Below are 12,932 nucleotides of genomic sequence, written 5' to 3' on the forward strand. Positions count from 1 at the left end.
ATATTGTCAACTGAAAAAACCTAAAAGTTGAGAATTATGGTTTATTTGGCAGACTGATATGGCAAGCAGCATTTTTCATTCACAATAGCATATTGATTATTTTGAAGGAAAGTTACATAAGAAATAGCTGGTGAAAGAGGGATGCTTTGACCCACCTCTGTTTCCCTGAAAGCAGGAAATCTCCTGTGTGAAAGGCGCTTTTCCTGTACCAGAAGGTAGCGAGACATTCTTATCACCAGAGATGGAATTTAGGGCCAAGAGACCTGTATAAACAAACCTTACTACTTCTTTAATTTACCAGCCAAACCTAATTCTGTTTAGATTCTTCACTAACTGAGCACCCAAAACCTAAAATTCTTTGTCCTGTCATTTCCTCACAAATTTATTGTTTCTTTGTCTAAAAAGTATAAAAGTTGCCTGCGTTGGCCACTTCTTAGGTCTCATTTCTTTGAATTAAAGTTAGTTTCTTTTTCTCCTGTTACTCTGTCTTGAGTCAATTGTATTATTAGTCCAGCCACAAGAACTCAAGAGGGGGAGGGGAGAAATTTCCCTCCCCTCCCCCCTACAGTCTCCAGAGTCAGGGAGGTCACAGTCAAATAAATGACCCTTACAGTAAACAAGCAAATAGAAATACAGTACAACATTCATAAAATATAACACACTGTGATATAAGAATATTCTGATCATTCATCCACTACATCACAAAAGATGGGTTGAGAGAGTTTTGTGCAATTTAGATAATGTGTTTTGTATCACATGATTTAAACTATAAGAAGAGTACAGATTCACATTTATATCTCTAGGAATATTCAAAGTTAGAACCTTCCTTTGGAGCTCCTGAAATTATGCATCACAGGACTGTGGAGCAGTTGATTGGGAAAGACATGCCCTACATAGATGTCATGATTAGAGGAGCCCCTACTGGATTTCAAATGTAAACACCAAACCCATATTTCCTCTGAACTGTAAGTGATGATTTGTAACTGAGCTGCTTTCCACGTGGGCAACTCAATGTTGGGCACTTTACACTAGGGGGCAACAGAGATTACTTAGCTAAGGAAGACAAAGTGTTCTCTGGAGCAATACCAAGGAAATTATCTAATATACAAACATGCCACTTTGAACAATGTTTTCTGATATGCTCACTTTGAATCAAGTTTTAATCTGTCCCACAAACAAGAGTACCACCAGAGACGTGATCCAAACTGACCTCGCATTATTAGCTCACCTTGGCCTTGGAATTGAAGAATGGCTTGGGAAAGAGTTGAATGGGGAGGGGAGGTTTAGAAACATGGTTATTTCTCATTCCTTACTTGTCCTTGCCTAGATTTATTTCCTGTCTATGGTGATTGATCCCAGTTGATGATTGTTCCCTTCTTGCTGACGTCAATCCAAACTTTTCATTTTAAAAAATCTGCTGTTTTCCTAACATGCTTTTGAGATGCAATTGTTTCTATATTGTTCACCTTATGGTTGTAACAGATCGTTTTTGTACTAATTTTAAATGTCAAAACTAATCTCTGTTTTTTTCAAGTTAAGCTTTATAATTGTGGACCTTAAAGTTGAATAGAAAATTAATCTTCAATAAACAAAATTGTAAAGGAAAAAAAAAATCTGCTGTTTTCCTGATTCCGTTTTATTGCCTATCTCTGTTCTCCTGTAGCTCACGGAGCTTCTTTAAGACGATGACTTTGAATTCTCCAGCAGGCTGTTGGTAGATCTCCATTTCTCTGGGATCGGTCACTAGGGCTTATTTCCTTCATTCGATGATGTCCTATTTCCCTGATTCCTCATGATCTTTGTAGCCTTGCGTTGATGTCTGCACTTTGAGAAGCAGTCGCCTCTTCCAGTCTTTATGGACTGGCTTCAGGAGGGAAGGCCCTCCAGCAGACAGCCCGGCTGGAGATTCTGGGGGTCCCTCCTGAGGGGATGTTTAGGATTGTGTGTCTTCCCTCTATGCCACAGTGATCTCGGGTGACCTCAGCCTGCAGCAGCTTCAAGCAGGATTTCCGTTCCCGGCCAGAGGCTGAGTCAGATCATGGCAGAGAGAGCACTGAATCCTCGCCACTAGACCAGTGCCCAGTGACGAGGCCCTGGCCCACATGGCTTTGGAGAAAATGAATTTCCACAAAGAAACGGAAAGTAGTGAAGCAAGTAAAGTGTTTACTAGGAGGAAAAAGAGTACGTGTGAATAGGCACACACGGGAGGGCTCACAGAGAGAGTCGCGCCCTCGTGGTAGTTTGAATCACTTACATGGGGCATTTCTTCCGAGTTTCCTCTGGCCAGTCATCTTGCTTTGCCTGGTTCTGAGTCCGTACTTGGTTTATCTCGGGGTCCTCCCATGTGTGCATGTGCATCTCTCAGCCAAGGTGGATTCTTGCGAAGAGGCCTCTGGGTAGGCTGACATCACTCCCTTTTTGACCTTGAAGGAGCCTTTCTGTGCATGTGTAGTCGGGAAGGTCTCCTTGACCTTGAGAATGAGAAACATGTGGTGTCTTCTCTGGGCAGGGCTCAGCTCCTCCTCCTCTTCATCTTGGAGTATCTGCCCACAGGGGACAAACTCCAGCTGTTCCGCCTGGGGCCCATCTATCTCCTGCCTCAACAGGGCTGTGTCAGGTGTGGAGCGCTGCCAGCCTTTCCCCAGGGCACTGCCCCAAAGTGCTGGGGCGATGGGTACCCGCTTCACCTCTTTCCCTCCTCCTGACGGACCAGCCTCAGGACCGGGTGTCTCCCTCGGTTCTGCAGGGTCAAGCCAGTCCGTGAGGCCTGTGCCATCCGTGGGGGCGCCCAGGTGGTCCCTGAGACCCTCGAGCGGGTTTGCTGCCATCCTTACCCCGTTTCTTTGATCTTCGCTGCCCCCAGGCCACAGCCACGTGGCTTTCCTCACATTCCGTGTGTGAGGAGACAGAAGCAGGTCTGTCGGAGCAGCGGGTCTCAAAGGCTGGCGAAGCCAGCCCCTCACTTTGCTTTCTCCTTCCCCACTGGGTGAGAAGGGCTGGGGGTAGGGGGCTCGGCACTGAGATGCGGCAGCTTTGGAAGCGGTGATGCGGGCAGGGTGAGGCTGTTCTCGTCCTGTCCGACGTGGCTGAGCTTGGATTCCGTGGTCCCTGTGGCGACTGGAACTACTCTCCTGGCTTCCAGAGCCCTCACATCATTATCATCCGGGGACAGGGCCTCCTGTCTCACCGTCTTGCTGACATCACTCCCACACTGTCCTTTATGCTGTAGCAGAAGCTAGTTGAGGCACCCCCATTATGTCAGCCCTTATTCAGCCCTTATTCTTGCCACCCATCCAACTGGTCTCCTGTAGACTTTTTTTTTTTTTAATAAATTTATTTATTTATTTTAGGCTGTGTTGGGTCTTCGTTGCTGTGCGCGGGCTTTCTCTAGTTGCAGCGAGTAGGAACGGGGTGGGGGGCTGCTCTTCTTTGTGGTGTGCGGGCTTCTCATTGCGGTGGCTTCTCATTGTAGAGCGTGGGCTCTAGGGGCGCAGGCTTCAGTAGTTGTGGCACGCGGGCTCAGTAGTTGTGGCTCGTGGGCTCTAGGGTGCAGGCTCAGTAGTTGTGGCGCTCGGGCTTCTCACTGCGGTGGCTTATCTTGTTGCGGAGCACAGGCTCTAGGCACGCAGGGTTCAGTAGTTGTGGCACACGGGCTTAGTTGCTCCACGGTGTGTGGGATCTTCCCGGACCAGGGCTCGATGTCCAGCCAGGGAAGCCCCTGTAGACGTTTTTAATTTTTCCCTTCTCTTTCTTGCTTAACTGCACTCTGATAGTGACTGCCCTCTAGCTAAAGTTGTACTATGCACCTGATGTTTACTCCTCCAAGACAGTACTCCCTAGCACTCCTTTCCTTTGTGAGCATTCTTCATTCCAGAAAGAACGTCATGGAACGATAACCTCGAGGACCACCAGAACCCGTTCCGGAACCACCTGACGCCAGCCCTAATAATCCCACTGTCTCCAGGAGGAAAGAAGAATGCAAGACTACATCAGCCCCGATCCTCATCTACAGCCCTGTTGTCCACCCTGAAACTATAAGACCCCTTCCTATTGCCCAGGAATCAAGGCACAGTTTTGAGGGTGTTAGCCTGTTGTGGCCCCCTTTGCCTGTCAAAGTAATAAAGCTACTCTTTTCTACTCCTCCAGGTTCTGTCTCTGTGTTTCTATTCGGCACCAGTGAACAGAGGCCAGGTTTTTGGTGACATTTACAACCCTGATGAATCCATCTGAGATCATTGTCTCCACTGCTTTTTGCATTAGTGGCACTTTTCAAAAGGCACCTAATTCCACAGTCCTAAGAGTTACTGTTCCCCCTGTAACAATCACATTCCAGAGATACTGCACATGACAGGTCAGCCCTTTCCACCTGTATCCCAACACAGTAGTGAGAACCTTAGCAGGGGACTTGCCTGGGGGGCTGGTGGTTAGGACCCTGCGCTTCCATTGCACGGGGCACGGGTTCGATCCCTGGTCAGGGAAGTAAGATCCTGCATGCCGCGTGGTGCGCCAATAAACACAAACAAACAAAAAACCCTTAGGATTTGCCCTGGGATAATATGCCAGGGTCTGTCTGTATGTTCCCCTCTGCTAGCATTGGGGTCCTCATTGTTGTCTGGCTGGTAAGTGATCAATTCCAGAATCCCATCCTCACAGTTTAATTTATTCCTAGGATGGCTTCTGGGGTTAAGTTTTTTGAGTTGGGTTTCTTAGAAACAGAGCTTGAAATGGGTGCTTTTGTATAAATGATTCAATGAATGAGTGGGCTCTGAAAAGGAGTGAGGCCAGCACAACACGGCGGGGGTGAGTGCTGGGTCTTGGGGAAGAAGCCAAACACAGATGTGGTTTGTTCTCGTCCCCCAGAGAGCTTGACAACAAAGCACACCACGAATCTGCTCCTTTCCTAGCGCAGGGTGTTAGTCTTTGGTATTTATCTCTGCAAGTCATTTGCTGGGTGCCGTTTGTTTTTCGGGAAGCCTAATCTTCCAGGAAAGACGTCTCTCGTTTTGCTCAGAGCAATGTTGCAGATAAGAGGGCACCTGCAAGCCCTCAGCAGGCTCCCTCACAACAGCTGGAGCATAAGTGCGTCGGTGTGGTGATCGGAACAAGGCATCCCCTACAGAAACGTACACACTAAATTCTGAGTAGTTATTAATTATGAGATGCCAAAGATACAGAGGGAAAGTATGATTGGGGAATGGCTACAGAAGAAGAGGTAAGTATATTAATATATGTAACGTTCTGTGGTGGACTTTCATATACTCACAAATATGGGAAAGTATCAACTTTTATTTTTTAACAGGTTAGAATTCATATGAGGTTTAAAATATTGTTTTCTTTCTTATTCTGTGTGTTTGAAATATTATATAACTTTTTGAAGCTGGCATGGCTCACAGTTAATAAGGAATATGATTCTTTTGTGTGTGTGTGTGCATGTATGTGTGTTCCATTAAAACTTTATTTATGGCACTGAAATTTAAATTTTATATGACTTCCACCTATTATGAAATAGTATTCTTAGAACATGGTTATTTTCAACGAAGCATATAATTGAGTTGTAGGATTAAAATTTGCTTCCTATGAGCGTGCTCGAACACAAGAACATCAGGAAATTCAGCATTTACATCTGATCCAGGAATATAAGGCCATTATTCCCATGGGAATAGGTCTTGAGCGAGCCCAGCCATCTTCTCCTGGTAAATTTTATCAAAGGCTTCACTCTGGGCCACTGTAAAGTGACTTTTCCAGTCCCCAGTGATTCCTATCAAATACACAAAAAAATAAGTCCAGATCAGGTTTATAAATAAGGTCTCAAGACTTCACTTGAGCGTCTTCTGTGTCTGTCGCCACTGCCAATCTGTCACGAACACTGGACTGGAAATTGCAGGCAACATAACTGAGTGGTTAAAATTTTCTTGTCCAGAGTCCGACGGCCACTGGTTTGGTAGTATATTTGAGTCTCCAGTTTGCAATCTGTTTATATTGTGAGGCTTGAATAATCACAAAAGGCAACCACAACAGTAATAACACCTAACCTACATGAAGTAATTTCTCATATGCCAGGCATTGTGTTAGGATATTACACGTATACCTCATTTAACCAGCAACACATTTCTTTAGGACAGTGGAGGTTCTTTTCTCCCACGCTGCTCTTACCCTGGGTCATGTAGGTAGATATGGTGTACTTGTGATTGATTGCTACTCCCAAGTCATGCCTTATCTTTCCTTTCCTTTTATTTTATTTTTTATTTTTAGATGTGGACCATTTTTTAAAAGTCTTTATTGAATTTGTTACAATATTGCTTCTGTTTTATGTTTTGGTTTTTTGGCCACGAGGCATGTGGGATCTTAGATCCCCAGCCAAGGATCGAACCTGCACCCCCTGCATTGGAAGGCGAAGTCTTACCCACTGGACCGCCAGGGAAGTCCCTTTCCTTTTATTTTTAACTCTCCACCCTTGAATATCACCGCAAACAGCACTACCCAGTGTTTTGTACCTTACAGTTTTTTCTACCTAGAATGCTCTTCCCTTGGGTAACCGAGCAAACAGTCACATGTCATCTTTTCCTTGAGGTCTCCCCAGCCCCCCTCTTGTAAACTGCAGGTTGAAAATGGAAACTACCCACTACATGCCGTCAACACCCTCATTCCTTCTGTGTAGTGAACATCTTTGGTCTTTAGTATAGGGTCTCAGTGGAAGGTTTGGCCTGGAGCTAAGTCACATGTCTTTCCCCTCATTTTTCTTTTCCCATGGTTTCTAATTGCCAGCTCCTTTTGGTGGAACAGATATTCCCATTGTCAATACTTGTAAAGGGAGGGTCACTCCACGGGGCAAGGGACCACACCAGTGCTGTGAGCGGGAACTCTCTAACCAGAAAATGTGAGGGTGCTCTACACAACGACCAACACCGAGGACATGAGTGGGGCCAGGTAGATACATCATTCATAGGCAGTGCTTCATCTTCACAAGTTTTCTTTATGACCTTATAAATATCCCAAATCATTCCTTAAATGGCCACTTTTGTGATTTTAGAGACTCAAATATTTTCCTTGCCCCATATCTTAGTGTATCCACAGAAGCAGGGGAACTCTCTGTCCATTTCTTCCAGGTCTTAAAATTAGAAATGCTCAGGCATAAAAAAAAGAATGAAATTCTGCCACTTGCAACAACATGGATGGACTTGGAGGTATTATGCTCAGTGAAATAAGTCAGACAGAGAAAGACAAACACTATATTTTATCACTTATGTGTGGAATCTAAAAAATAATACAAATGAATGGATATAACAAAACAGAAGCAGACTCACAGATATAGAGAACAAACTAGTGGTTACCAGTGGGGTGAGGAAAGGGGGAAGGGGCAAGATAAGAGTAGGGGATTAGGAGGTACAAACTACCATGTATAAAATAAATAAGCAACAAGGATATATTGTACAGCACATGGAATGTAGCCATTGTTTTGTAATAATGTTAAATGCAGTATAATCTATAAAAATACTGAATCACTATGCTGCACCTGCAACTAATCACCTGCAACTAATATAATATTGTAAATCAAATATACTTCAGTTTTAAAAAATGCTCTCTTACCTTTTCTCATGAAACCTTTGATTTGATCCATAAAGATATCAGGTGATAGGGAACAATTGCTCATTTTATTATCTTTCGTGGTCTTGAAGGATACATTCTTGAGGACTGCATTCAGTTCTTCTGGGCTTAGCTTCTTGCCCAAGAAGTGGCTGAGCGTCTCTACAGTGGCTTGTATGTCCTAGGGTGAGAACCACAGAGAGTGGAAAGAAAATGACAATCGGGAAAAAGAGAGCAAACAGAGACAGCAGAGAGCGAGGACCAGGAGGAGACAGAAAAAAAGCCAAAGCAAGAAGAGGATGAGCTCGTCATGCTCGTCTGGAAATGTGCAGTCCAAGTAAGGGACAGAGGAGTGTTTATAAGAAACAGTCTATTTATTTTTTATTTTACTCTTTAAAATAAATAAATTTATTTATTTATTTATTCATTCATTCATTCATTCATTCATTTATTTATTTATTTATGGCTGCGTTGGGTCTTCGTTGCTGCGTGCAGGCTTCTCATTGCAGTGGCTTCTCTTTGTTGCGGAGAACGGGCTCTAGGCGCATGGGCTTCAGTAGTTGTGGCTCAGGGAAGTCCTGAGACAGTCTATTTAAATTTACATTGGCCACGGGCTTCCCTGGTGGCGCAGTGGTTAAGAATCTGCCTGCCAATGCAGGGGACACGGGTTCGAGCCCTGGTCCGGGAAGATCCCACATGCCACGGAGCAACTCAGCCCGTGAGCCACAGCTACTGAGCCTGCGCTCTAGAGCCCACGAGCCACAACTACTGAGCCCATGTGCCGCAGCTACTGAAGCCTGCGTGCCTAGAGCCTGTGCTCCACAACAAGAGAAGCCACCGCAATGAGACGCACATGCACCGCAATGCAGAGTAGCTCCCGCTCGCCACAACTAGAGAAAGCCCGCGCACAGCAACGAAGAGCCAACGCAGCCAAAAATAAATTAATTAAATCAATTAATTAAAACAACATTTACGTCGGCCACTTTCTCTGGAGACCAGCCAATGCTTCCTATGAATACTGACATATTCAATTCCTATCAGTCGGTCTGGGAATATGTAAATACTTTTGCCTCTATCCTGACCCTGCCAAGCCCCATCTGCCTTCCATACCCACTGGACACTGCCCCTGGGTTCCCAGATTGCTTCAGATTTTTGCCATGAAATCACTGATAGCCCTCAGTATGTGCTAAACTTACTAAACAATATATGTTGCTAAACTCTTCATCAGTGCCTGCATTAAATGTTGTAAAAAGAAATAAATGAGAAAATTGAAGAAAGAATGTGTACAACCTAAGGAGGTCAAAGAAGAAATGACCCTACTTGATTTCCTCCCAGGGATAAGATCCGATTGAAAGGGTAGAATAGAAATATTAAAGAATATTAAAGAACGGATGAGTGAGAGAGTGGCATGGACTTCTATATACGACCAAATGTAAAATAGATAGCTAGTGGGAAGCAGCCGCATAGCACAGGGAGATCAGCTTGTTGCTTTGTGACCACCTAGAGGGGTGGAATAGGGAGGGTGGGAGGGAGACGCAAGAGGGAGGAGATATGGGGATATATGTATATGAATAGCTGATTCACTTTGTTATACAGCAGAAACTCACACACCATTGTAAAGCAATTATACTCCAATAAAGATGTTAAAAAATAAATAAATACAATAAAATTTTAAAAAAAAAACACGAATGGATGGAAGATTGACAGCCATGAGATGGAGCTAGAGAGAATGGTTACCTGTTGCAGCTCCTCGTACAATATCACCAGGAAATTCTCTTTTCCTTTCATCTGCAGCCAGTTGTGAACATGGTCAAACCACGATCCATACAGCACTGCAAGAGAAGCGGGGAGAGAAGTACCTGGTTCACTCTCGTGGACCCCACCGCCCCGGGAATGCTGCCCGCTTGATGCACACCCTATGTGTCTGATGAGCAAGTGAGCTAAGTGGGGGGATTCCTTGTCCTTTCTTCTTCGTTGACATGAGAAATAGAATTTCTGCCTTTACTGCCTGGATGGCCACCAGGTGGGTGCCATATACAATGCAGTATTTAAGATGGGCATCTATTTAAAATGGATAACCAACAAGGACCTAGTATAGCACGGAGAACGCTGCTCAATATTATGTAACAACCTAAATGGAAAAAGAATTTGAAAAAGAATAGATACATGTATATGCATAACTGAATCACTTTCCTGTACACCTGAAACTATCACAACATTGTTAATCAACTGTACTCCAACATAAAATAAAAAGTTAAAAAAAATGTGTCACATCTACCTGTGATGAGATTTCTGAACTGTAAAGAGAATTCAGTTAGCAAATGAAAGAGCTAAATTTAAACCCCTTCTAATTTGGAGTCCGTGTCTTTGTTCTTTCTGCTATGAATACAGTTTCTTTCCCCTATACCAGAAACACATGTCTTTTGTATGTCCTTCACCCATCCCAAACCTTTGGAACAGCACATTGTGTGGAAATTTTTTTTTTTTTCCTTTCACAATGTGCATTTGAGGAGTCATAGGTCAAGTGATACTGTCATTTAGACATTGTTGAATAAGGCATTAGACACATGCAAACCTGTGTCTCTTCCCCTGCGATTTTTGGTCTTCATATCAAGAGTAAACTTTCCGGAGGGAAAAAAAAGAGGAAACTTTCTGTCTCTCCTTGTATAACTGCACAATACTATATAAGTTCCCCAATTCAGGAATGGTCAGCTCTCTTTCATATCATGTGAACCAAAATAGCAGAAACCTATGTTGAGACAAAGAAAATGAAAAAATTTTTTCATGTTCTTTTCCATTGTGGTTTTTTACAAAATATTAAATATAATTCCCTGTGCTATATAGTAGGACCTTGTTGTTTATTTTATACAGAGTAGTTGTATCTGCTAATCCCAAACTCCTAATTTATCCCCCCAACTTTCCCCTTTGGTAACCGTAAGTTTGTTTTCTATGTCTGTGAGTCTATTTTTGTTTTGTAAATAAGTTCATTTGTATCATATTTTAGATTCTACATATAAGTGATATCATATGGTATTTGTCTTTCTCTGCCTGGCTTACTTCACTTAGTATGATCATCTCTAGGTCCACCCATGTTGCTGCAAATGGCATTATTTCATTCTTTTTTATGGCTGAGTAGTATTTCATCGTGTGTGTGTGTGTGTGTGTGTGTGTATCACATCTTTTTTTTTTGTTCAGACAATGAAAATTTCAAGCAGAAAAGTGCAGAGATATAAGATCTTCTGGTTAATCCCATGGTTCCAGCTATTCCTACAGGAATATAGCTCATTGAATTCTTATGTTGGATTCACTGAGACGTGCTTGAATTATTTATCCTGTTTAATTATAATTGCTTGGACTTCCCTGGTGGTCCAGTGGCTAAGACTCCACGCTCCCAATGGAGGGGACCTGGGTTCCATCCCTGGTCAGGGAGCTAGATCCCACATGCCGCAACTAAGAGTTCCAATGCCGCAAATAAAAAGAACCCGCATGCGGCAACTAAGACCCGGCAAAGCCAAATAAATAAATAAATAAATATTTAACTATAATTGCTTGATCTGTTTTTTATGTTTAAGGTTGTTTGTAACTAAGGGTTTGGTATAATTAAATAGGAGAGATAGTTGTGTTTGACATAATTAGATGATAAACTCCAAGAAGTTAAAAAACCAAAAGGCAAGATTTTTTTCTACCTTGCAATAAAGACACCTAATTCTTTCTCTTACAGGTGTGGAGGAGGTTTCAGCACAGTCTCAATTATTACACTCCCAAATCCAATAGGGAAACTGAAGCTTCTAGAACTTAGGTCCTCCTTCTGCTAGTAAAATGTTGAACTTTCACTGTCTGAACACGGACACTGGGAACTCTTTTTTTTTTTTTTTTTTGGCCGTGCAGCTTGTGGGATCCTAGTTCCCTGACCAAGGATTGAACCCATACCCCCTGCAGTGGAAGCACAGAGTCCTAACCACTGGACCACCAGGGAAGTCCCCACTGGAAACTCTTTTTTTTTTAATATAATTTATTTATTTATTTATTTAGGCTGCATTGGGTCTCCGTTGCTGAGTGCGGGCTCTCTCTAGTTGCAGTGAGCGGGGGCCACTCTTTGTTGGGGTGCGTGGGCTTCTCATTGGGGTGGCTTCTCCTGTTGTGGAGCACGGGCTCTAGGCACACGGGCCCCCAGTAGTTGTGGCTCGTGGGCTGTAGAGCGCAGGCTCGTAGTTGTGGTGCACAGGCCCAGTTGCTCCGCGGCATGTGGGATCTTCCCAGACCAGGGCTCGAACCCGTGTTCCCTGCATTGGCAGGCGGATTCTTAACCACTGTGCCACCAGGGAAGCCCCCTGGAAACTCTTAAAGGAGAGCATTTCATCCAGGAACATCCAAGATTATGGCCAGGAGGAGCATGTGTGTGATAGGAAAAATTGGAATAATTGTTAAAAATATGTTTCCTCTGTGGCTCTACAAGGGGATCAAATAGGATTCCAGAGCATTGGACAAGCTGACACAACTAAAACAGGTGTTTAAATTTTTTTGGCATTATAGCCCTTTAAAAATATCTTTTATGGAAATCCAGATCCAAAATTTTAGAGTTTTCTTCAGAAATAATATTTTTTTATTATTATTTTTTAAATTTGATTTATTTATTTATTTATTTTTGGCTGTGTTGGGTCTTCGTTTCTGTGCGAGGGCTTTCTCTAGTTGCGGCAAGCGGGGGCCACTCTTCATCGCGGTGCGTGGGCCTCTCACTATCGTGGCCTCTCTTGTTGCGGAGCATAGGCTCCAGACGCGCAGGCTCAGTAGTTGTGGCTCACGGGCCTAGTTGCTCCGCGGCATGTGGGATCTTCCCAGACCAGGGCTCAAACCCGTGTCCCCTGCATTAGCAGGCAGATTCTCAACCACTGCGCCACCAGGGAAGCCCAGAAATAATATTTTTTTAAATCAAAATATTGCATAAGTTAAATTCCAAGCTCTTGGGAATTCCCTGGCGGTCCAGTGGTTAGGCCTCCACACTTTCACTGCTGAGAGCGCGGGGTCGATCCCTGGTCGGGGAACTAAGATCCCACAAGCTACGTGGAGCAGCCAAAAAAAAAAAACCAAGCTCTTTAATACAATATTTAAGGTTGTCTCTGATGGTGACCAGTCAGATATTAGTTGCTTCTTTTTTTATATATATGTATCTTTACTGGAGTATAATTGCTTTACAATGTTGCATTAGTTTCTGACGTACAACAAATCAAATCAGCTATATGTATACATACATCCCCATAACACTTCCCTCTTGGCCTCCCTCGCACCCTCCCTATCCCACCCCTCTAGGTGGTCACAAAGCATCAAGCTGATCTCCCTGTGCTATGCGG

General features: G+C 43.7%; 1 protein-coding gene across 2 annotated transcripts in view; it reads right to left on the reverse strand.

Annotated features, from left to right (window-relative positions):
* Positions 1-5,349: 5,349 nt before the first annotated feature.
* The window catches only part of LOC118884579 (bile salt sulfotransferase-like), a 33,364-nt gene continuing 25,781 nt past the window's right edge, over positions 5,350-12,932 (reverse strand). For both annotated transcript variants that reach the window (XM_036832282.1, XM_036832280.1), the window contains 3 exons: positions 9,322-9,416; positions 7,588-7,765; positions 5,350-5,758 (listed from right to left, as the gene is read on the reverse strand). In XM_036832282.1, the coding sequence (XP_036688177.1) occupies positions 5,646-5,758; positions 7,588-7,765; positions 9,322-9,416 (386 nt within the window). In that variant the 3' untranslated portion in view covers positions 5,350-5,645. The remainder of the gene's footprint in view (positions 5,759-7,587; positions 7,766-9,321; positions 9,417-12,932) is intronic.

This window comes from Balaenoptera musculus, chromosome 19 (assembly GCF_009873245.2).
Source record: "Balaenoptera musculus isolate JJ_BM4_2016_0621 chromosome 19, mBalMus1.pri.v3, whole genome shotgun sequence".
Lineage (NCBI taxonomy): Eukaryota > Metazoa > Chordata > Mammalia > Artiodactyla > Balaenopteridae > Balaenoptera > Balaenoptera musculus.